Source organism: Episyrphus balteatus, chromosome 1 (assembly GCF_945859705.1).
Source record: "Episyrphus balteatus chromosome 1, idEpiBalt1.1, whole genome shotgun sequence".
NCBI classification, from domain to species: Eukaryota; Metazoa; Arthropoda; class Insecta; order Diptera; family Syrphidae; genus Episyrphus; species Episyrphus balteatus.
This window is the reverse complement of record NC_079134.1, coordinates 90,416,008-90,442,068: the sequence shown is the minus strand read 5'-3', so window position 1 is coordinate 90,442,068 and position 26,061 is coordinate 90,416,008. Positions and strand designations below refer to the sequence as shown.

The following is a 26,061-nucleotide window of genomic DNA, read 5'->3' as shown; positions in this document are numbered from 1 at the left end:
TATTTGTTTCACTTTTTCACAAATAATAGTAGGTAAGCATTTTTTTTTATTTTCAACAATCTTGAAAGAAAATTAAACCAAAATAGTTTCTATATTTTTTGTAGTATTTGTTGTTGTTTTCCTGCGATTTGCTTCTCTTTTTGGAGACAAATTAAATAGGAATTATTATTCTTTTTGATATATTTTAAACCTGATTTAGATATAAACACATATTATTATCATTTTACAATCATAAAATTGATACTCGTTCATATAAAATTAATTCGTAAAATAAATGTCTTTCGAGGTCTTTTTTGTTTTTTTCTTATGGAAACTACATTGAACTGCAAATCGAAAAAAAAATCTATATCATTTTCGGGTTGTCGCTACAAGTGGTAGATGGCGTGGAAAGCTATTTCCCAAGTCACAATCAGCCCTATTTTGATATTCCCGTGAACATTACCTTGACATTCTGCTATTCATCGGGTGAACTGCATTATCATACTTCTATTTGACATCCAAGTGAACCACAAAATAAAAAAAAAAAATGGCGACGAAGTAAATGGTCGTGGGTCGGAATTCTGACTCTTTTTTGACGTTTCTTTTTCCACTTTTTCTTTTTTCAAAATTCCCTTTCATTTCTTTTTGCTTCTTGGTGCAATACAACAACACATTTTAAATCAAAAGAGAAATGTCAAATTTGAGACCTGGACTCAAGAGGCATCATGTAAGTCAGCTATTCCATGAAGCCTCAAGAGGCGCGCCTCTTTTCAAAACTAATGAGTGCAAAAGAGAAAGAAGATAAAACAAAAAATTATCCGACCGGAGAGTCGTGGGCCAAAATTCTAAAGCCAGAACTATAATTGGCGGATGGAGTCGGATGCTAATGTCAATTGTTGTTGTATTTCCATAAGTTTCCATCCGACGAGTGCGCTCGCAACCGCACTCGTCGGATGGAAACTTATGGAAATACAACAACAATTGACATTAGCATCCGACTCCATCCGCCAATTATAGTTCTGGCTTTATGGTACGCGCCTCACAGAATGATTATTAAAAGAAAATTAGAAAAAAAGAGTCAAGCCTCTTGAGGCTTCGTGTAATATTGATAAAAAAATAGGTATATTTTGTCCGTCGGAACTCAATCAAGCAAGAAAGAGCTATCGTAAATCCATGAGAAGGTAAAACGATAGAGCTGAAGACGAAAACAAAAATACAAATTCGTCAGTATTTGGCAACTATTCTCAAAAATATGGCCATTACCACCACTATATTTAATGGTAGCAAAAATATTCATCATTACCATGATTTTTTTCCAATCAAAAATAATTTGGGAAACACTGTACTTTCAGTAAGATTAGTGAATTCGTTTGTACCTTGTAAATAAACTCAAAATTTAATTCACATTTATAAAAAACACTTTAATTCAAAGTAATTCTTTACTCTATTCTAGTGGAACTTCAATTGCGCCGGCATTTATATCTTCAATGATGTCATGCGGGGGTCTTCCATCAACAGTGCAACCAACACTTTGAGCGGTGCCAAGAATTTCCTTGCACACTCCAGACAAGTCTCGGGCCATGGAACGAGGACGCATTTGGTTGGCAATTGATAAGATATCATCAAAAGTTATGTTTCCACTGTGTTTGACTAAATTTTTTCGTTTCAATGCACAAATTTGTTAATAAAAACACTAAAATCACTCACTGTTCTTTTGCTTCTTCCTATCCCTTGGTGGTTCTTTAAGAGCCTTAATGATGAGGGAAGCTGCAGACGGAACAACAGAAATAGCGGCTTGTCTGTTTTGGATTGTTAGGCATACTGTGATTTTCAAACCCTTCCAATCTGATGTTGCCTTGGCAATATCATCACCAATTTTTTTCGGGGACTATAATATTTACTTGATTTTTATAATAATTAAAAATAAATCATGATCATTTTTACCAAACCGAGCGGACCAATTTTAGGTGCAAGAGACGATGTAGCTCCTACTTCACCACCAACACACCGCAAATAAACTGAAATTGAGGGTAATTATTTTCAAGCAAAATCAGTTTTTTTTAAGACTTACCTAATTTTATTTCTGTTGGATCGAACTTTGGTGGCATAGTTGTGAGTTTTGAATTCCTCTTTTCCTAAAAATTAAATAGGATTACAAGATTTTCGCAGATATAAAAAAAAAACCCACCGAACTTGAAAAGATTAATTAAAAGGAAAGAAGCGGACGACAAATGTTTTGAGCCCTGTCAAATTCCATTTCCTATTCGAAGGGAAGTACCATAGGTAATGCGGACTTTTCACCAGTCTATTTTTGCCGTGCGGCTAAAGTGCCTGGCTACACAGTGATTTTTCAATCGATTGAAAAATCAGATGCGGTGGCTACACACTAGGTGTGTTTTTTATTACCACCAGTCTTAACTGGACAAAAAAAACGCCTCGGGGCTTAACCTGAAATCTTGGCAGCACTGTAAATTGAATGTTCCGAAAACAACAAAAATTTAGAGTTGTCATATTTTTCGCTTTCGTCTTTTTCTTGTATTTTTCATATTGCATGTTTTACAAACAGCATTGACCTATTATATATGGACTGCTAGTTGATTCTCGTTTTCACACAAAATTTTTGAAAATGTGGTTCAATGTGCCTGGCTACACGGTGATTTTTCAATCGCCTAAGTAGTGAGTTTGTAGGCAAGAGGGATGAGGAGTGAAGGGGGAAGATGCTCACGAAGGGAACTGAATTTTCTGAGGGTAGTACAGTTCCATTGCTAAATTTTTCCTCTTTTTGACGTTTGTTCCTACACGGAGAAAAATGAATCTAGTATTTTATACTCCATATGACTAGTAAGGAAATTAAAGTAAAAAGCCCTAGATTTTAAGTAAAATTTACCTTACGTATTGAACATTTCTTGGTTCCGTAAAGTAATTTTTACAAGAAAATTATGGTGAACAAAATAAAGTAGTATATACCTTACGAGGAGCAATATTTTCTTTACGTAGAGTAAAATAAACCTTCATCCAAAAAAGTGTATGACTCTTTTCACTTTAAGATTCTAGTAAAACATATTTTACAAATTTAACTATTCTGTGAATAAGTTTTACCTTACACTAAGGTAATAATATTACCTAATTCTAGGAATTTTCCCCTATACATAGTAATAACTCTTAATTGCTGTCATTGAAAAGTCTGCCATTTTGTCTTCCATGTGTTTTGGAAATTTTTTTTGTCAAAGCTTTTAGGTGTCCGGGTGTGGAATAATAAATAAAGAAATAAAATCTGTGTTTTTCTTTTGGAAGTGAAATGTTTTCATTACTTTTTGTGTTCTTTTATGCGTTGTTATTGGCTCCGTAATTACGGATAGCATATTTTTTTCTTGTGTTAGAATAATATATAGGTATCCATATGGATTAACATCATTCAATCTAATTAATTCATGAAGAATTAGATAAAAATTTGATCAAATAAAGTCAATTCCATTTTTATTGATGATATTTTCCTAAGGGCCAATTTTTCAATAGTCAGATAAACCTCAGATAGAGCTTATTCCTAGGAATAAAAGTTTTTTTTATATTGACATTTGGCAGTTTTTATTCATCTGATAGTCTAACTGACGATTGAAAAATCAGGGCTAAATAAAATTGTTTGTTTGCACCTTACAAAATTATAATAAACTAGGTAATTTATGTAATTATTGAAAACATAACAGGGTCATACACGGAGAAAAAATAAGGTATGAACCACCTTATTTCTGGTATATTTAACTTTAATGTAAAGTTTAAATAGGAATGACTCCCCAATAAAATAGAATTTACCTTACTTTTCTAGTAAATTTATAGCTTATGATTAACTTTACAGCAAAGCCTTTTTTTGTATGAATTTCTAATAGAAATTACTAGAAAGTTAGGTACATATTTAACCTTACTATAAGGCTGAAAATACTGATTTTTAATGTAAATTGAACTTGTCTATGGAAGGTACAGATTGGATCAAGTAAAGTCAATTTCATTTTTATTGATGACATCTTACAAAAACTAAAATAAAAAAGTTGATTTTTGTAATTATTGAAAAGCATAACTAGGTAACACGTACTTAATCCTCAAAGCTATTTAGAAGTAAGTAACGTATGACCCTGTTATGTTTTTCAATAATTACAAAAATCACCTTTTTTTATTTTAATTAATTTTTGTAAGATAAATGCATACAATTTTATCTAGGCAAATATCATCAATAAAAATTAAATTGACTTTATTTGATCTAATTGTTTGCGAATTCTTTATGAATTAATGTAATTATCCCGCACTCGTCACCTTAAAGTTTTGACAAAAAATAAAAATCAAACACAAATGGAGAAAAAATGGCGCACTTTTCAATGACAGCTTTAAGAGTTTTTTCTATGCATCGAGGGTACTGATCTCTATTGGGGAAATTTCCTAGAATTCAGTATTATTATTACTTTAGTGTAAGGTAAAATTTATTCATAGAATAGTTAAATTTGTAAAATATGTTTTACTAGAATCATAAAGTGAAAAGATTCATACACTTTTTTGGTTGAAGGTATATTTGACTCTACGTAAAGAAAATATTGCTCCTCGTAATGTATATACTACTATAATTTGTTCACCATAACTTTCTTGTAAAAATTACTTTACGGATCCAAGAAATGTTCAATACGTAAGGTAAATTTTACTTAAAATCTAGGGCTTTTTACTTTAATTACCTTACTAGTCATATGGAGTATAAAATACAAGATTCATTTTTCTCCGTGTACGTTACTTACTTCTAAATAGCTTTGAGGATTAAGTACGTGTTACCTAGTTATGCTTTTCAATAATTACAAAATTCAACTTTTTTATTTTAATTTAATTTTTGTAAGATAAATGCATACAATTTTATTTAGAAAAATGTCATCAATAAAAATGAAATTGACTTTATTTGATCCAATCTGGAACTAAATTATATACCTTCCATAGAGAAGTTCAATTTATTTTAAAAATCAGTATTTTCAGCCTTATAGTAAGGTAAAATATGTACCTAACTTTCTAGTAATTTCTATTAGAAAGTCATACAAAAAAAGGCTTTACTGTAAAGTTAATCCTAAGCTATAAATTTACTAGAAAAGTATGGTGAATTCCATTTTATTGGGGAGTCATCCCTATTTAAACTTTACATTAAAGTTAAATATACCAGAAATAAGGTAGTTCATACCTTATTTTTTCTCCGTGTAGAAAATGTAAAAGTGGAACGTGATTGGGCACAACAGTGTGTAGCCACCGCATGTGATTTTTCAATCGATTGAAAAATCACTAGGGTGACACACGACGGTGAGCTGCCATCTGTCAAAAAAATTTTACACCATTGTATTTTTATTTTGCAATAGGGTTAGGGTATAGCAAAAGTGCAAGACCATTGTAAAATTTCAATCCATATATTTTGTTGTTGTAGTGTTGCAAGATTTTACACTTTTGCACTTTTGCAATGATACAAGACCAGTTGCATCGGATCGTGAATACCCCTAATGCAAATTTGATAGAATCGGAGCCATGTCCATTAACATGTCATTGGACAGTTTGGCTTCACCGTCATGGAAACCCAAGGAATAAAATTGCTAGTCAAAACTTTTGCCATTGGCTTGGCCAATACATTACTGAGATTACTCCTAAAATAAATCCCTGCGATGATGATGAATTCTCTCTGACCTACCATGCGATACTCCTGCAGTGCGAAAAAAGTGATTGCTTCTTGGAGCTGCCATTTGCAGTGAAAGATATTGTTTAATGAAAAGACCAATAATTATGATGTTGAAGTTATCCATGGACTTTAAAGGTGAGTGCTTGAAGTTTTTAAATTATTATTAATTTATTTTGTAAAATGGAAAAAGCACTTTTAAAGATCACTTATAGATACACTTCTTTTCATCACAATAGGTACACAAAAATAACTCGGTTTTTCGATGTGAAATGCTTTGCCATAGAGAAACAAGAAAAATAACCACACGTTTTGAATTATTTTTTTTGCTGATTCTGCTAACATCTTAAACAATGACTTGACATCAAAAACTTATTATTTTTCCTACACTGTTATTGAGTTTTGATGGAAAAGTTCAAAACAAACAAAAGTATTACCAAATTAGGGGTATATCTCTGTTTTATCTCCTACTTCTCATCGCACAAAGGATCAAATATCTGTCTGTATTTTTTATAAAGGGTTATATTCAATCAGAATGCAAAAACGGGCCAAAGTTCTTGCCACGTTTAACGATTGAGTGACAAGGAGCAAACACACGAGGATAGGGAAGTTCGAACATTTGTCCCTGTCTTCTCTTTCTTTTTACAGTTACCATTTTGACGTTTTAAACTCGGCGAAAAGGTAAACAAACAATTTGAAATCATAAATAAATGCTCTTTTCAGTGCAAAGGCGGGATTTTGGTCAACAATTTATTTTAAGTGATAATTTTATTATAATTAAAGTAATTAGTAATATAAATAAATATTACCGAGCCGCAGAAAGCGATACACGCAATTGTAAGCTGAAGTTCCTAAAAATTCTTAGTTTTTTTTATAAACAGATTTTGTTAAATGTGTAAGAAAAGCTGAGTGCAATCAAATAAAACAAAAAAAAGTGATAAAATTGCATAGTTAGTCAAATTCGAATGGATACTTTAATTAATTTTAGTTGCATGAGACCTGCTGATGTGTTTCAAGTGCTTAGTACCGCGGATAAAGTTTCTTCTTGCAATATGTGGCCCTAGGATATAACCTGACAAAGTTCAGAGCATATCCAAAAACCTACATCAGATTATACCGTAGGAGGAAGTGATTCCATTCCTTCCTATAGCAATTTGTGGCCACAAATTGGTACTGGCGGGCAAAACACTTGAAGAGCAGCAGCAGAACCACATCCACATTTTTACTTCCTTTTGGTTGGGTCCTCAAAATATTTTCGGGAACAAGTGGAACTGTTTTGTATCCTAGATTCAAGCTAGGAACCCAGTCAGGGTTTTGGTTATCCTTAAGTCGGGCACACTTACCTATTAATAAAAAAACAAAATTGAATCTTACAAGTATTCCACTGAACAAATAAGTTTACTTACCAGAAATAAAATGCTTTGAACATATACGAGCACTTTTTGTGTTCAATGTTTTATTATTAATAGCTTTAAACCAACGATTTCTTCTTTCGTTGGCCAATTCCGCCAGTTTGGTTCCTCGTGTCCGAACGCTTGGAAACATAAAGAATGCAACACCATCTCCTGGCACATTGGAACTTATGCTATTGCATTCATTAATGCAGCAATAGTGAGGCATTTTTATTCTTCAATAATTTTAACACTCTTCGCGAAATAGAAAGTTAAGAATTTAGTTTTAAAAAAAAACTTTTTAACAGCACGAGAACAATTTTCACAAGGAAAAGAATTCTCTAATTTGCGCGCGTCTTTGAAAATTTGGTTTGTTTACCTTTTCACCGATTTTAGAAACGTCACTTTTTTTTTTTTTTTTTTTTTTTTTTGCGTTTGACAGTGACATTTGAGCGAAATTCCGAATAATACTCTATCACCAGATCTCGTCATCTTAAAAGACAAATTCATAGAAAAAGATACCTATTACTTTTCCTTATATTTTGAGTTCTAAAAAAAATTATAATTTTTTCTAATTTTAGAATTCATCTACAAGTCTAAAGGTTTAACTACATACACCACTTTTTGAAAAAGTACAAAAGTGAAAATATTTTTTTTTTGGCTAGCGCAATTTTTTTGTGAAAAAGAGTATACAAACTGTTTTTTAGACCAAAAAATAAGCTTTCTGCATCATTTGTTTTAATTTTCCAGCCCGAAAAACTATTCTAAAATGCGTTTGAAAATTTTAACTTTTGTACTTTTTCACTTTTTGAGCCAATGTAGTTAAAGGCATAACTACATACACCACTTTTTGAGAAAGTACAAAAGTGAAAAGATTTTTTTTTCTGGCTATCGCAATTGTTTTGGGATAAAGAGTATGCAAATTGTTTTTTAGACCAAAAAATAAGCTTTCTGCATCATTTGTTTTAATTGTTCATCCCAAAAAACTATACAAAAATGCGTTTGAAAATTTTCACTTTTGTACTTTTTCACTTTTTGAGCCAATGCAGTTAAGGCTTAAGGCTTAAATGTCGAATTTGGAAAAAGTTTCAAATACGGAATTTGAATTTGCTGAAATCGGAGGTCAAGTACATAGTGAATCCGAATTGATGTGCCTATTTTTAGAAAGTCGTCATTACTTGGACTCAATGACGGGGGAACCACCAAAAGAACTTCGGGCTTACTTTGGCACCAATTAAAAGCCTACAATGGTGGATTCAATTGTCATTTGGGAGTTGCGACTACGAGTTGGCAAAACAAAAATATCACAATTATGTTTTAAAGATATATGTATCTTGAATTATTTAGAAGAATGATATCGTTTTTAATTCTAGCGCTGAAGGTAAAAACAAAAACATTATCCACCTCAACAACAAAACACGCATCATAATCACAGTTTCTTGCGAACATAGATGCTTTGGGCGCAACCCTAACGAGTTCCTTCAGTTCTGCTTCTCCTGAAATTTGAAACATTTTCTCAGTGACATCTGGGCATTTATATGAGCGAACATGACTACTGGAATTTTGCATGAAAATTGTGATGGCGTTGATGAAGTATTTCCTTCGAAGAAAGTATGTTGATATATTTTTTAAAAATTTATTTATTCATTCTTTACTTCTCTAAGCAACTAAATATAAGCATTGTATCCTTAGAGCATTTTTGTCAAGTTAATGTTTTAAAAGACAATTTATAAATTCATTCATAACTTTTAATGATTAATATGTACCTTCTTTCAATTAGATATACTGCAAATAAAAACAATCCAAAGAAATTCAAATTTTTAATTTGTATCAATTTTTATTTCTTTTTTTTACTAATAGGTACTGCATTTTTGCAAAACAAATAATTATGAATTAAAATAAATAATTAAATTAACACGAACAGAACAAAAAATAATAGTAACAAAAATAACAATAACAAAAATAATAGTAATAAAAATAACAAAAAGAATACGACAGTAAAAAAAATAATATAAAAAGAAAATATCACTGCCCCATAAACTGTATAATATTAGTTAGTTTATTCCTAACTGGTCTTACATTTTCATTAATGTTATTTTTTTTGGCAGTAAAATGCAAAATTACCTTTGAACATTGTTCAATCACGAGCTTTATGAGTTCATATTTGTGGTTATTGAGCACATCACCGTCAAGCACGTGGCTATCGAGTTCGTTGTAAATATAGATTAAATCTAAATTCCTTAAACTACTTAAAACTATTAAACTATATACATTTGCGTTTGTTAAACGTTTTTGTTTCTCTAATAAAAAAATATTTTGTTTTACAATTTTACATATTTTTAAAGTGTCTTTATGTGAATATGTTAAATAACCTTTTGTTTTCAACGAAATTAATTTTGATGGTATTTTTGAAGAAGCAACTAAAATTTCTAAACACTTTTTACAGCCAATGATTTTCAATGAAATTCCTTTTATATTGATTGGATACTATGGGAAGAGCGAAGAGGGGACTATCGTTGAGTATCATTTTAGCTAACAAGTTACACATCTGCCCCAAGAGCAGTAATCCACAAATCATTTTAAGTATATAAATTTACACTATGGCAACTTACTTAAAATAACGAATCCAAATTTAAAATTTAAAAGAACTGATTAAAGAAGATACATAGTAGTTTCTATGTATGTGTTTTATTTCTAGGGTCTTATTCAAGCATAAATAATATACAGTTCATTGGGATTAATTACAAGTTACATTCAAATATTTCACAAAAAAATATTAAAGTTATATAAATGTATAAAGGAGATGGGGCAAAATTATATGGGACTTGGGCCATGAGCGTACATTAATGAGACTAGTCTCGAATTGAAGCTGGAGCTTAGTATATTCAATATATGAAGTTTTTTTTTAAATCGAAAGTCAGGGTCCTGAGATATAAGGCTCCAAAGTTCGTTCTGATAACCATTTTCTGTCCCTTTTATATGCAAATATCATTAGAACTATAAGAGCTATATGTAAGTTTTTGATGTCAAATGAAAGGTTTTTTTTGTGCCTTTTCAACAATATATAACACATATTACACATAAAAAAGAAACGGCGAAAAAATAAAGAAAAAGTAAAATATTTATGAAAAAGAGAGTAATCCTGAACAAGTTTAAGGTTGACCTGAAAAAACGACAAAAACTAAGGATGAGGCTTTGTTCCTGAAAGCCTCTGCAATAATAATCCGCTTTTACCAAAATCGGATTAGATATTTTTTCGAGATATCCCCGTAAAAGGGTTTTTTTTTTGTGAAAAATTCATACCAAAGCAAGGCACGAGTACGATAACTTAGGCGCCGAGAATTGACAACGGCTATTTCTAGAGGTGTTCAAAACAAATATTTTTTCTTACGGGAGGGGGGGGGGTTAATGTCCCTCCCTTTAGGCGGGAGGGGCAATTTTCAAAAGAAATACTTGAAATCATAAAAAAATTATTAAAAAACAACGGCAACACTTACAGTTATCAATTATACTTTTTTCAAAAGCTAGAGTTATACACTTGATTTTAATTTTTAAATCAAGATATTTCAATCAATCGTTTTTGAAATAATCGATTTCAAAATCAACATTTGGGAAAAATAAGATTAAAAAAATACATTGGATACTATTTTTGTCAAGTTTTTCAATGAGAAATTGATTGATGAGTAAATTGTCTCAATAATTTCCTAATCAAACACTGAAAACCATATCTTCTTATGCCTTGCTTCTAGTTTTTGAGAAAAATGAAAAATAGAAAAACTAATTTCTTAATCAGATTTTTATTTTCTTGGCTGTTTACCATTATCAAAAATCAGAAAAGATCGATATTCATACATAGAGTCAGTAAAGAGCTTTGTTCTTCTTAAAAAAAAACAACATTTGGGAAAAATAAGATTACAAAAATACATTGGATACTATTTTTGTCAAGTTTTTCAATGAGAAATTGATTGATGAGTAAATTGTCTCAATAATTTCCTAATCAAATACTGAAAACCATATCTTCTTATGCTTTCTAGTTTTTGAGAAAATTGTAAAATAAGAAAACTTTTTTCAAATCCTTCAGTGGATTAAGTTTTTGGGGACTATTCTCTGCACCATCAGGGCTCGCCTGTGGTGAGCGTACAATGGGAATCTAGTTTTTTTTTTTAAGAAGAACAAAGCTCTTTACTGACTCTATGTATGAATATCGATCTTTTCTGATTTTTGATAATGGTAAACAGCCAAGAAAATAAAAATCTGATTAAGAAATTAGTTTTTCTATTTTTCATTTTTCTCAAAAACTAGAAGCAAGGCATAAGAAGATATGGTTTTCAGTGTTTGATTAGGAAATTATTGAGACAATTTACTCATCAATCAATTTCTCATTGAAAAACTTGACAAAAATAGTATCCAATGTATTTTTTTAATCTTATTTTTCCCAAATGTTGATTTTGAAATCGATTATTTCAAAAACGATTGATTGAAATATCTTGATTTAAAAATTAAAATCAAGTGTATAACTCTAGCTTTTGAAAAAAGTATAATTGATAACTGTAAGTGTTGCCGTTGTTTTTTAATAATTTTTTTATGATTTCAAGTATTTCTTTTGAAAATTGCCCCTCCCGCCTAAAGGGAGGGACATTAACCCCCCCCCCCCTCCCGTAAGAAAAAATATTTGTTTTGAACACCTCTAGAAATAGCCGTTGTCAATTCTCGGCGCCTAAGTTATCGTACTCGTGCCTTGCTTTGGTATGAATTTTTCACAAAAAAAAAACCCTTTTACGGGGATATCTCGAAAAAATATCTAATCCGATTTTGGTAAAAGCGGATTATTATTGCAGAGGCTTTCAGGAACAAAGCCTCATCCTTAGTTTTTGTCGTTTTTTCAGGTCAACCTTAAACTTGTTCAGGATTACTCTCTTTTTCATAAATATTTTACTTTTTCTTTATTTTTTCGCCGTTTCTTTTTTATGTGTAATATGTGTTATATATTGTTGAAAAGGCACAAAAAAAACCTTTCATTTGACATCAAAAACTTACATATAGCTCTTATAGTTCTAATGATATTTGCATATAAAAGGGACAGAAAATGGTTATCAGAACGAACTTTGGAGCCTTATATCTCAGGACCCTGACTTTCGATTTAAAAAAAAACTTCATATATTGAATATACTAAGCTCCAGCTTCAATTCGAGACTAGTCTCATTAATGTACGCTCATGGCCCAAAAACGCCCCATCTCCTTTGTTTGTAAAAATAAAAAAAAAAATTATTCTTAAATAAGTTGAGTCTCTTTAATGATGAAGCACCATGGATGTTTATCTCCTTTAATTTTATATTTACTTCATTATTTCAGTATGAAATCCAGGAGACAATCCATAAGTAAACTGAGCCTCATGACTTCTCGTCAATTCACTTAACTTCCGTCGCTTATCAGCAATTAGAAAATTGTTGTGACCCGCAGTCCCAACCAACCTCAATCCCATACAAAACCTCTTTTTGTATACATTCCATATAATCCATAAGCGCATGAAACCACCCAGAAACCAGAAACACCTTGACCATGAATAATAATCCATACTCGTCATAATTATGTAAACAAAACAAATACTAATTATAGAACATTGGTTTGCCTACACAACGTAAACAAAACAATGCGCTTCTTCAAAGTGCATTGTGTAATGTGACACCTGCGAACTGCGATCGATTATGACACACACCGAAGTACTTGAGTGGGTCACCATACGATCAGCAGAATTAATGCATTGAAGTATATGACACATTGTTTATGTTGCTATGACCAGTGCAATTTGGTATATTATGAATATTATGAAATGTAGATCATGATGTGTGGCCTGGTTATGGTAAACAAAACGCATTGTTAAGTGACATAGTTCTTACTATGTCAAATGACATATGGATTGTAGGGCATGGTATTTAGAGGGAGGATAGATTCTAAAAATGTATAAAAGAGGAACCAAATGCGAGGAAGGGCAGAGTTGATCTAACATAGTGTAGAGTAAAGGTTGCAGCCATAAGCATAGCGACAGCGGGCCTTTTACTTTAATAAATAGCATTTTAAACTAAACACTTTGTTTTATTTTTCTAAAGACAACTCTCCGTCGTCTGCTCTTCCATCTGAAGCACGGCAGAAACGAAACATTGGTGGCAGCGGTGGGATTTACACAAAATCTCTCTACCAATTATACAAGAGCTATCTGACTCTTGATGCGTATCTGGGGCTATACACCAGATTAAAAAAAGAAAAAATTTTTTTTTTTGAAAAAAAAAGTGCAAGTGAAAAAAAAAAAGTAAAAATAAAAAAAAAAAATTTGTGTTTGTGAATTTGTGTTTGTGTTAGAAGACCTGCAATCGTAAGACCTTGCTAGCTTTAGAGCGAAAGCATTTGGCCAACAGCAGGCAGTGAAAAAAGACCCAGGGATATACAACTTTAGGGCGCGAAGCCTACTGGGCAGTATACAACATCAAACAGGAATAACAACACCAATTGGAGCAACACTATCAACAACAATATCAACAACAATATCAACAACCATATCAACAACAATATCAACAACAATGTCAACAACAATGTCAACAACAAAACCAACAGAAGTAAGCTTTATTTAAACTTATATATATATAAAACAAAAAAAAAAAAATCAAAAAAAAAAAAAATTTTATTTTTCTTATATACATATACAATACATACACTAAATTTTTATACAAATATCAATATATATATATATCACTTGGACAATTTAAAAAATTATTTTTGCTCTTACCATTCCCTTGCTTTTTGAGTAGGAACGCCTACACTCGATTGTTTTTTATTTTCAATATTCTGTTTAATTTTTTGCCAAAATTACTACTCGTAATCAATCTCAAAAGGTTTCGTTATTTAAGGAATTACCTTTTCATTCGCATATATAAGTAAAAATGACTACAGATTATAAAATCAGTTTAAACGATATAATCGCGATAGTGCCGGTATTTAACGGGAAACCGGGAGATTTACCCAAGTTTTTAGCATGCGGAGACATTTTATTCAAATCCGTTAAAACGGAAGCTGAGCATAAAATGTTCTTGAGTATAGTCAAGACTAGGCTCGAAGGTCCCGCTTTTGAACTTATCCAATATAAAACTGTAGAAAAGTGGGACGATTTACAGTCAATTCTTAAGAAGGAATATACGGTAGTTAAGTCAAGATCTTCTGCACAGAACGAGCTTCTGGCTGCTCGCCAACGAGTGAAAGAATCCATAAAAGAGTTTGGCGACCGCATAAGCCAACTCTTAAATTCATTAAACTCTGCAACTTATTCCAGCTCCACGGAAGAGGCCGTTAGGGATTTTCTTTTTAAAGAAAATGACAAACTGGCTATCCAAACTTTCGAGGATGGCATAAGAAACCAAAACTTAAGGTTTATGGTTCAAGCACATGGCGAAACAGATTTGAAAAAATCCATTGCTTATGCAGAAGAGCACTCTAATCGTTTAGAGCGAGTAGGACCTTCTACCAGTTCCAACCACACTCATCAATATTCAAATTATACACCTTCGACACGCCCCACTTGCCAATTCTGTAAAAAGATTGATCACTCTAGTGAAAATTGTTTCACTAATCCAAATAGGAAAAACAGTTCACCAAACCCTATTCACATAAAGAAAGAGGTGCAGCGTCTCACCTGTGGTTATTGTAAAAAACCCAACCATCGAGAAGTTGACTGCAGACTTAAACGGTCAGAAGCCAACTCAAATCCACAAAACCCATTTAGGGATAACTCCCACAATAGATCTAATCAAAATCCAACGAATGTCCGGCAATACAATGTTAGGCCAGGACATACGAATTGGAGTTCTGGTGAAGATTTTTACCCCCAAAATTCGGGAAACGCATATGTTCGGGAGGAAGAGATGGGTCATCCATCCCGGATAGATCAGAATGCCGACCCGCAACAATAAAAACAAAAAGCATAACAGTCACGCTTTGCCCAGAATTCAACGAACCTGTCATACGAATTCAGTTTCAGCCCTCTGACAAGAAATATTCCACATTCCTAGTCGACACAGGAGCCGAAATCAGTTTGTTTAAATACAAACCAAAGGCAAACGCGAACCTGAACAATACCTGCTCTCTACCTCTATCAACAATTTCAGGTGATTCAATCTTCACCCTTGGAGAGATAACTGGTAAAATAATAATTAACGAGATAGAAAATCTCTCACTTAAACACCCTTTCCATGTCCTAACGGAAAGAATCAACCTATCTTACGATGGTATATTAGGAAATGATTTCCTTAAGAAATATAAATGTAAGGTGAATTACAAACAAAGAGTTCTACAAATCAACGAGATGAGTTTAAGTGACGACTCTGTAGCCAAAAAAGGTATCCAAAAAGCTACCCCTCTCGAGGTGGTGTCTACGGGCTATGATTTGGTTTCAAAAGGGGATGTAAAGGCAGAGGAGAACAATTTTGTTTCGCACTCCAAAGCTTCCATCAACCTAGATTCCAATAAGCAAAAATTGGATGCTGATTTAAGCAGCAGAGAAGCATCACCATCTCCAATAAAAGAAGAAAATAGAAATAAGACTTTAGAAAACGACAGCCGAAAGAGCAAAGAAACTAAAGCAGCAAAGAATAGAAATAAGACTTTAGAAAACGACAGCCGAAAGAGCAAAGAAACTAAAGCAGCAAAGAATAAAAATAAGACTTTAGAAAACGACAGCCAAAAGAGCAAGGAAACTAAAGCAATTATTCATAAAGAAGTAGCAATCCATAAGACTACATCAAAAAATTATTCCAATTTCTATATAACTCTTAAACCTAGAAGTCATCAAATGGTTGAAATTCCATTCGACGTATGTAATAACGAAATTAAAGATATCGTTATAGAAAAAAAAGAAATCTGTCCAGGAGTATATGTAGGCGAGTCAATAGTAAGACCAACAAAGAACAAAATCAAGGTTCTTACCATGAATACTCTGGAAACAGAAAAAGTAATAAAAATCAACAACCTTAATCTAAATTATGAAAATCTTGATCAATACGATGAGTCTGATACAAGAGATTTTAATAACAAAATCGAAAAACGATTGGAAAAGTTAGAATCCATGTTGGTATTAGACCATTGCAATAAAGAGGAAAAAGAATCCATTTTAAACATTTGTATCGAATATAACGATCTTTTCTACCTTGAGGGAGATCACCTCACCCATACGGATTCTATGACACACAAGATTGTCACTGACGAATTCAAACCTCCTCTCTATACCAAACCTTATCGACTTCCAGAAAGCCAAAAGGAAGAAATTCATAAACAGGTACAAGAAATGTTGGATGACGACATTGTTCGCCGAAGCTCGAGTCCCTGGAATTCACCCTTGCTACTCGTTCCAAAAAAGGCTGGAAGTGATGGAAGCAAACGTTGGAGGGTGGTTGTAGATTTCAGGAAACTGAATGACCTAACCGTGGGTGATGCTTATCCATTGCCAAATATAAGCGACATCTTCGATCAATTAGGAAGATCAAAATATTTCAGCACTTTAGATTTAGCTAAAGGATTTCATCAAATTCTAATGGACGAGAAAGATCGATGCAAGACAGCATTTAGCACTCCCTTTGGTCATTACGAGTATAATCGAATGCCATTTGGTTTGAAAAATGCTCCTGCTACCTTTCAACGTCTTATGAATAACGTTTTAACTGGGTTACAAGGTTTCGACTGTTTTGTCTACATGGATGATATAGTTCTTTATGGATATGATCTTAAAGATCATAACTCCAAACTAAGAAAAGTGCTTAACCAAATAAGTATGCACAAGCTTAAACTTCAGCCTGAAAAGTGCCATTTTCTGAAGCATGAACTGTTGTATCTAGGACACCTTATTTCTGAAGAGGGACTAAAACCTGATCCAGAAAAAATTAAAGCAGTCAAAACATACCCCACACCTAAAAATGTTAAAGGCATAAAATCATTTCTTGGTTTTGTAGGATACTATAGGAAATTCATCGAAAACTTTTCCACTATAGCAAAACCTCTAACTAAGTTGTTAAAGAAAAACTGTTTCTTTAAATGGGATGCCTTCTGCGATGAAGCCTTTAGAATTCTAAAAAATAAATTGATAAATCCTCCAATTTTAATTTACCCTAACTTTAAAGAGAAATTCATTGTTACCACAGATGCTAGCGATGTTGGAATAGGAGCTATTTTGTCGCAAGGTGAGATCGGGCAAGACAAACCGATTTGTTTTGCAAGTAGGACGTTGAATGAGGCAGAAGTCAGATACAATACAACTGAAAAAGAATTACTCGCAATTGTTTATGGCATAACTCAATTTCGCCCCTACCTTTACGGTAATCTTTTTATAATATGTACCGACCACAAACCTTTACAATGGTTATTTGCACGAACGGATCCTATGTCCAGACTAGCAAGATGGAAAATTCTATTATCCGAATACGAGTATCTAATTAAACATAAACCGGGTAAAATAAATTTAAACGCAGATGCCTTAAGCAGAAACATAGGTTCACAAGAAAATGGAGAAAATACAATAATGGTTGTAACTCGAGGTCAAAAGCAAAAACTGAACGAAGACAATAATCTAAGTAATACAGTCGCTATTAATGACTCGAGACCCAAATACAACGTTATTGAAAAATTTCAATCCATTTATACAAACAAAAATTCAAGCATAAAAATTATAATTTTACCACTGATTGACTCAACAGATGAGCAAACTTTAATTAAGAAAATAGATAATTTTTCAAAACCCGCCATAGGCAAAATTCAAATTTACGATTCTATAATTGTTATAACATTACCCATACCATTCCGAACGGAAAAAGATGAAGAGACTGCTGAAAAAAGTCTTCAATTGATTAAAAAGCAAGTCAATATGGGAAACATTATTTCTGTGTCATTACCTATCCCAGATAATCAAGTCAAACATATATTCAAAAACATATTGAGTAAAGTTTTCGGGGATATGACATTAGATGTGTATTTACACATCGATGAAAGAATAACTCTAGACGATTCAGAAACTATAGCTAAAATTCTATCCGAGTACCATGATTCCCCTTTCGGAGGACATCAAGGTGTTGGAAGAATGTATAACCGGCTAAAGTCAAAATATTTCTGGCCCAACATGAGAACATTTGTACAAAATCATGTCAACAAATGTACATCCTGTCAACGGAATAAAAGTAGAAAAAATCCACCAGTTCCAATGAGAATCACTACTACTAGTGTTAGACCTTTTGAAAGAGTCGCCCTAGACATAGTAGGACCTCTCCCCGTGAGCTACAATGGAAACAAATACCTACTTACATTCCAGGATGATTTGACAAAGTTCTCAGAAGCGATGCCAATACAAAATGCCGAAGCCGCGACTGTAGCTAGGACATTTGTAGAAATCATAATCTGTCGCCACGGAATTCCCCATTCTCTCTTAACAGATCAAGGAACAAATTTCCTTAGTGATCTATTCAAAGAAATGTGTAGTGTCATGAAAATAAAAAAATTGAATACAACGCCTTACCATCCTCAAACAAATGGAGCGTTGGAGCGAAGTCACAGAACATTAGCAGAATATTTAAGGCATTATGTTAACAAAGATCCTTTATCATGGGATACTTGGATCCCTTACTCTATGTTTGTATATAATACAACACCACATAGTAGTACTGGATTCTCGCCTTATGAACTCCTGTACGGGTTTCCTGCTAATATTCCAAGTGTTTTATCCCAAAAACCTAAGATATCTTATAACTACGACAACTACGTTAATGAACTTAGATCTAGATTGCAATGCGGTTATGAAACTGCAAACTCTATCCTAGTAAAGAGAAAGGAAAAGTCAAAAACCCTTTACGATAGAAATGCAAAATCTAAAACATTTAACGTAGGTGATAAGGTTCTAGTTAAAAATCAAACTAGACAAAATAAGCTTTCGACTCTATGGGATGGACCATATGAAGTCATAAGAATCCATTCGGATGAGAACACGGTAGTTAGAATCGGGAAAAAATCTAAGCTCATGCATAACAACAATTTACAACATTTCAACGAATAATCCATATTCTACTTCAACACACACAAGAAAATACATTAAAACAATTCACACACCAATTTCACACTTCAATATTTAGAGTTCAATATTAAAGTTCAAAAAATTTTCTGTTTCTAAAGATGGAATCCATCGACTACGAACCCGATTCATACTGGTTACTGTACAACACGGTGAATGATGTGGAAATTCCTCTTAGGAAAGGTAAAATTGAGATCGGTAGCGACAACTCCAACATGCTTTGTATTCCGACTGAACTTGTATCGAACATGCACGCTATGATTGAAATTAGCCCTGATGATACCAAAATAACGATAACTAATTTGGAAAATTCGAAAGGTACCTACATCAATGGAGAAAAAGTAGCCCATCAGCGTGCCTTGGATGTCAAGTTCGGGGATAACATTTGCTTCGGGATAGAAAAGGAGAACTTTGATCTCCCTATATGTCCATTGTCCAACATATGTTGCGAGGCGTCGACGAAGATATACAAATGAACCAAATCCTTGGAAAAGAAAACAGCCTTATTATGCATTTCCACCTTATTCAAAAGTCGTGTTACCAAAGAAACCAAAATTAGAAAATAAAGTATAAATATAAAAAAATAAATAAAATCTTTTAATCGATCAATACAAAAACACTCACATACACACACACACAAACTCAGAAATACAAATAAACCTAAACATTACTATAGGAAACCATCCATTTTCTTTGGTATTATAAGTCATGGGTCTCCTTATACTCATTTTTCTACCAGTTTTAACCAACGCAGCTCTAAAGATAAGCCAAATAGGAAATCACCCAGGCATCTACTTTGAAGAAATAGGTAAGGTCGAACTCTATACGACACAATGGAAACTAGTCGCATACTACGACTTAACATTGTTTAATGGAGCTCTAACACACGCGGAATTTTATGTTCATGAAATAAATATCCTGTGTAAGCAATTGGAAGGTAAACCAAATTTCGATCTTCTATGTAGTAGTGCAGTAGCAGAAGTATCGCACCTAATGGAAGACATAAAATTAAAGTTTAGCCTTATACAGTCAAAACCTAAATCTAGAAGTAAAAGGGCATTGGTAAATGTTGTCGGAACTATCAGCAAAACTTTATTCGGAACACTGGATGAAGATGATGCTAAGTTTTACGATAAACAAATTGAAAAATTGAGGTACAATGAGAATTATCTTTTAGACCTAGTAAAAAACCAAACAATAATAATAGAAACAACAACTAATATGTTTAATAAATCAGAAACCACTATTGAGTCTCAATTTAAAGCGATAAACTCAAAGATAGGAGACGTGAAAGAAGCAGTTGACAGACTCGACAATCAAACGTCTGACCAATCTACTTTATTAAAAATAGAATCTCTTACCTCACTTCTAACTCTTTTGATTATAAGGTATCAAAATACCATTTCCGACATCTTAGACGTGTTAATAAACGCAAAAAACGGCACACCCCATCCGACAATCATTACACCTGAACAACTTAAAAATGTTTTGTTAAAAATAAAACAAGAACTACCTGGTGACCTGCAGTTACCGTACTTGGGCAATACAAACGATATTTTACCTCTCTATGAAATAAGCAGCATGAGTGCAACAATTCGAAAAGAAAAAATTATTTACGAATTTAAAATCCCTCTACCGTTCAGAGAACATTTCTAACTATACAAAATCATCCCTTTACCAACTCGTTTAAATAACAAACTTGTATTCGTACAACCAACTTCCAAATTTGTTATAATTGATTTCAAAAAAGAACATTTCTATAATATAGAAAGTGAAGAAATGAACCATTGTAAAAATTTGGATAACAATTTTTTATGCGAAATGACACATCCATTATTCAACACAAATAACAATAACCCTCAATGTGAAATTCAACTTTTGCAAAGAGTCCAATCTTTTCCGGATTCTTGTGAAATAAAAGAATCTAACATTTCAACTGTTTTTATACAAGTATCACAGCCAAATACATGGTTATTTTCTTCTTTAGGGAAATATATCATAGACGAAATATGCCAAGACAGAATCATAACTCACTCTTAAGAAGGAACATCTATCCTAGAACTTACAGGAGATTGTTTCCTAAAGTCGAAAGATCTGACTATACGATCTAAAAACGAGAAATTGACTTATGTTTATAATTCATTTATTCCTGCCTTGAATATTTCCGAAGTAAAGGTTAATTACTTGAAAAACGAAACTATCCCAGAAGTCACATTCATCAAATACTCTAGTCGAGATGAACTAAAACTTCTATCCAAAAACATTAAATTTCAAAAAGAAAAAGAACTAACTCCCTTTTTAACAATAGACAAACATGATATTCATCACTATATAGTCATATATATAGTTTTCATAATTCTTTTAATATCGCTTTGTTACAAGCGTTACCAAATATATAAACTAAAACATTCGAAAAATAAGAGCATAGAGAAGGGTAAGATTGTTCAAGTAGATACAAATAGTAATGAAATGCCAATTTTTGTCCTATCACATTGAGTCAATAAAAAAAATTTTAAATAAATAAAAACATTGTAAAATTAAGATATCAATGAAAAACCAATTTCTATTGTAAGTTACTCATAAAAATCAATAAATTCAAAATATATTAAATTTCAGTGACATATATGTATATAAAAAAAAAAAAATACATATCTAGGTATATCATTTAATAAATGTAAATAAAAAAAAAATATATAATAAATAAATGTACACATGTAGTTACATGTACGAATTCGATGATACAACGATATCCATAATGTATAAAAAAAAATATTAATAATAACATTGAAAAATATCTGTCGTATAAACAAAAAAAAAAATGCAAACTCCATGTTAATTATACCTACCATAAAAAAAAAAAAAAAAAAAAAAATTATGAATTGTAATTTTAGTACCTAAGCATAAAATTGTTCACACTATTTAAAAATAAGTATCACACATACAAACATACATAATCATTAATACAAATGTTAATTAATTTTTTTACAGCTCTAACCTCTTCGCACTTGGTTCAACTCTACGCGTTTCTTTTTAAGAAAATTCCTAACCTTTTTCGTTAGGCCATGAATTTTCTTTTTTCAAGAGGGGGAGGATGTTGTGACCCGCAGTCCCAACCAACCTCAATCCCATACAAAACCTCTTTTTGTATACATTCCATATAATCCATACGCGCATGAAACCACCCAGAAACCAGAAACACCTTGACCATGAATAATAATCCATACTCGTCATAATTATGTAAACAAAACAAATACTAATTATAGAACATTGGTTTGCCTACACAACGTAAACAAAACAATGCGCTTCTTCAAAGTGCATTGTGTAATGTGACACCTGCGAACTGCGATCGATTATGACACACACCGAAGTACTTGAGTGGGTCACCATACGATCAGCAGAATTAATGCATTGAAGTATATGACACATTGTTTATGTTGCTATGACCAGTGCAATTTGGTATATTATGAATATTATGAAATGTAGATCATGATGTGTGGCCTGGTTATGGTAAACAAAACGCATTGTTAAGTGACATAGTTCTTACTATGTCAAATGACATATGGATTGTAGGGCATGGTATTTAGAGGGAGGATAGATTCTAAAAATGTATAAAAGAGGAACCAAATGCGAGGAAGGGCAGAGTTGATCTAACATAGTGTAGAGTAAAGGTTGCAGCCATAAGCATAGCGACAGCGGGCCTTTTACTTTAATAAATAACATTTTAAACTAAACACTTTGTTTTATTTTTCTAAAGACAACTCTCCGTCGTCTGCTCTTCCATCTGAAGCACGGCAGAAACGAAACAAAATCATCAATATCATCAGCCATTTCAAAATCACCTTGTTTGCGTTGTCTCTCAGTGGCGCTAACATTTGTCACAGCAGAACATGAATCATCTTCACACTCATTTGGCTGATATTGCAAATAGTTCGGATGAATTCTTTTCCCAGACCTACAAACAATTATTATTTTAGTTAGAATAAATAGATATGAAATATTTAATGTGTATATTTACATTTTCAATAGATGTGGATCAAAGGGGAACAATGTATCCAAAGCTTCTTCGGATTTTTCATTGGCAAACACTGTTGCCAATTTACGTCGGGCATTTCGTTCTAATATCGCATGACAATAAGCCAATTGATAGGCTTTTGTGACACCAGCAAATGCTGTTGCATTTATGGATTGAAATTACACCAATGCGGAGAGTTGGAGAGATTGAAGGAAAAGCAAACCTGCAAAAGACAAAAAGTTCAGAAAAAAATTGGTACCTTTTTATCCGCAGTTAAATCTCTGCTGCAAAAAGCTATCACATAAAAAATTGCTTGACAAACTGAAAAGAACACCAATTTTGTTTTAAGAGTGCCATTGGCACTATATTGGTATAAATGTTGTAACTCACTCAAGAGGCAATGTTTTTGATCGAGCTAAGAATCTAGAAATATATCCTACGCTCGCTTGACGTATTATTGCCAATTCGTTGGGATCTTCCATTTTATTCCAAAGAAATTCAAGAAATTTCACACCAAGGATATTCTAAGAAAAGAAAAAAAGTTATATTTCTTTCTAACATTTCGGAGTATGGAACTTACCTTAACTTGTACATGATGCGTGTTATGACTGGGCAATATCACATTATTGAAAGCCTTTTCAAGATACTTCAAAAACTCCTGAGCATGAGAAAGTGTTTTGGGGATTTTATCACCTTCATCTCCAATTAGTTCTTTCTTTGGATTGAATTGATCAAAGAATGCATACATGTTTTCCATACACATATCCAAAGTATGAGCCGTTGTCATTGGTAGAATTTCACGAGTTTCTTGTGGCGTCGTTGTTGTGGTTGTTGTTGCATCTTCCATTTTAAACATTTCCTCATCATCATCCATGTCGTCTTCGTTTTCTTCCTCAAATTCAGCTTCTTCAATTTCACTTCGTGGTGCATTCACATCAAGAATGAGCAGTTTTTAAACCAACACCTGTATCAGGTGTTCAGTTAGGGCTGGTTGGTATTCCATTAGACACAACACATTGTGTATATATCCAGCCACAACATGAGCAGGTTTCATTTTGCCCAAGGTTATTTTTGATGTTCCAATGATGTCCTCCTGGCATTGCCATCAAGAGTAACTTGCTGCAGCCGATGATCCAAGATGGTTACAACGACTATTCCTGCTCTTGGAATACCAGATGAATTGATGTCTCATCGTTTCACGTTTGATGTAAAACTCATCCCGTAATTCAGGTGTGGCTTATTCTGCATATTCGGTTTGGAGTTCTGCTGCCTCTGGAGAGTCCGATTTTCTTTTGAGAGATTTAGAGGGTTCCTATTGAGTTGCTGCTGGTAAAACTGATTTGATTGTCCATTTTTGTTAAATTGTTTTCTGAAATGAAAGAATAGAATACAAATTTAAATTATAAAACTTGGAATAAAACTGTGAAAAGAATATATTAATATATTTTTAATTTTTTGTTACCTTTTTCTTCTTGGGAAACAAAATTCCTTTGACAATTTCTGCAAATAATTAAATTCTTGTTTTTTTTTTGACAAGCAAAAGTCACAAAACTAGATGTCAAATTACTATTTCCCGCTGCCCTACCAAGGGGCGCCACCATAGCTTGAACCTGGTCCTGGCAGTCCATATATAATAGGTCAATGACAAACAGATATAAAAATGTATGCTACAAAACTAGTTAAATACATTTTGTCCTTCCAAACGTCAGTTTTCACGTTTGTAAACCAATTCTAAGCAATTTATAAAAAAATTAGTTTGGTAGCACAGATTTAAAACTGTTCAAAAAGTTAAGCCCAGAGAAATCTCCGGGCTAAACAACTAAGCCCAAGGGGCTAAGGTGTTGTTGTATTTAACATGTAAATTGCTTAGCCCAGACTGCGTTTTTTTGTCCAGTTAAGACCGGTTGTAATAAAAAACACACCTACTGTTGTGCCCATTTACGTTCAACTTTTACATTTTCTAGGAACAAACGTCAAAAAGAGGAAAATTTAGCAATGGAACTGTACTGCCCTCAGAAAATTCAGTTCCCTTCGTGAGCATCTTCCCCCTTCACTCCTCATCCCTCTGCCTACAAACTTACTGCTTAGGCGATTGAAAAATCACCGTGTAGCCAGGCACAAAAGCAGAAACACAAACACGCTTTGCCAGACGCGTCGACGCGTTACGTCGAGAAATCCTCTCCTTCAAGCAAGAAAACCGAGCTCAGAAAAGGCACTTCGACCTCAAAACGCCCAAAACGTGGTTGCACTCACACTCTTGCAACTTTTTGTGTGTTTCACGGCTTCGCGATGATTATAATTTCCATACTAATTTGAGCCACCGGGTCCCACGGTTTCGTACTCGAGGTTGGAAACACTTCGGAGCCGATTCGGACCGAGGTCGTACTCGTTTGCGCGCTTCTGTCACTTTGACTTTGAACAGCTGATTAAAACATAAAATGTGCTGTCAAATAAAAAAAAAAACACAGTAGGCAGCTCACAAAATTATTGGGCCAAGTCTTTATCTTGATTTAAATGTGGAAAAATGAAGAAGGATATTATGATGTGTTGAAAAATACATAACTGTTATGTACTTGAGTACATAAATTAAAAACTCTTAAATACTTATTTAAGTTAACATTTATTGAAATATAAAATAATACGAATATTATAACATTGAAAGTTTAAGCTCTTAGTTCTTGTTAGTTTAACACGTGTAGTCAGAATGAATGTCAGTTTTGATTCGAGGTTTTACATGAGATCTTTTGCTTCTGTTCGATTGTTAGTTTACATTATGTTTATACACGACATGACATATGACACGCCCCTTTTATAATAAATTGATTAAACATACATTTTTAGTCAATACTTAAATCATAATCCTTTAATTTGACTCTTGGTTTTATTACCCTCTTCGAACCGCTTG

The 26,061-nt window shown here is 32.8% G+C and overlaps 2 protein-coding genes, 1 long non-coding RNA gene and 1 pseudogene across 3 annotated transcripts; 1 reads left to right on the top strand and 3 right to left on the bottom strand.

Annotated features, from left to right (window-relative positions):
- Positions 1–1,374: 1,374 nt before the first annotated feature.
- LOC129907481 (60S ribosomal protein L12) lies at positions 1,375–2,270 on the bottom strand. The gene is made up of 5 exons (XM_055983743.1): positions 2,168–2,270; positions 2,051–2,114; positions 1,924–1,997; positions 1,687–1,867; positions 1,375–1,629 (listed from the first exon to the last, which is right to left on the bottom strand). The coding sequence occupies exons 2-5, from the start codon at positions 2,085–2,087 to the stop codon at positions 1,424–1,426; spliced, it is 498 nt and encodes a 165-aa protein (XP_055839718.1). The 5' UTR covers positions 2,088–2,114; positions 2,168–2,270; the 3' UTR covers positions 1,375–1,423.
- A 2,962-nt stretch (positions 2,271–5,232) lies between these two features.
- LOC129907539 (uncharacterized) lies at positions 5,233–7,005 on the top strand. The gene is made up of 2 exons (XR_008771064.1): positions 5,233–5,800; positions 5,878–7,005. It is a non-coding gene; the product is annotated as an uncharacterized LOC129907539 (long non-coding RNA).
- LOC129907489 (uncharacterized) lies at positions 6,764–7,461 on the bottom strand. The gene is made up of 2 exons (XM_055983752.1): positions 7,069–7,461; positions 6,764–7,005 (listed from the first exon to the last, which is right to left on the bottom strand). Exons 1-2 carry the CDS (start codon positions 7,280–7,282, stop codon positions 6,764–6,766), a joined length of 456 nt encoding a protein of 151 aa, XP_055839727.1. The 5' UTR covers positions 7,283–7,461.
- A 14,572-nt stretch (positions 7,462–22,033) lies between these two features.
- Positions 22,034–24,687, bottom strand: LOC129907453 (RNA polymerase I-specific transcription initiation factor RRN3-like; annotated as a pseudogene).
- Between the last annotated feature and the right edge of the window lie 1,374 nt (positions 24,688–26,061).

Bases quoted from the DNA above. Each gene is read 5' to 3' on its own strand.
- LOC129907481 (XM_055983743.1), bottom strand. From the start codon at position 2,087: ATGCCACCAAAGTTCGATCCAACAGAAATAAAATTAG. The intron at 1,998-2,050 runs GTAAGTCTTAAA...CCTCAATTTCAG, and splicing joins TCCAACAGAAATAAAATTAG to TTTATTTGCGGTGTGTTGGT. The intron at 1,630-1,686 runs GTGAGTGATTTT...GAAAAAATTTAG, and splicing joins TAGGAAGAAGCAAAAGAACA to TCAAACACAGTGGAAACATA.
- LOC129907489 (XM_055983752.1), bottom strand. From the start codon at position 7,282: ATGCCTCACTATTGCTGCATTAATGAATGCAATAGCATAAGTTCCAAT. The intron at 7,006-7,068 runs GTAAGTAAACTT...TTTTATTAATAG, and splicing joins TTCAAAGCATTTTATTTCTG to GTAAGTGTGCCCGACTTAAG.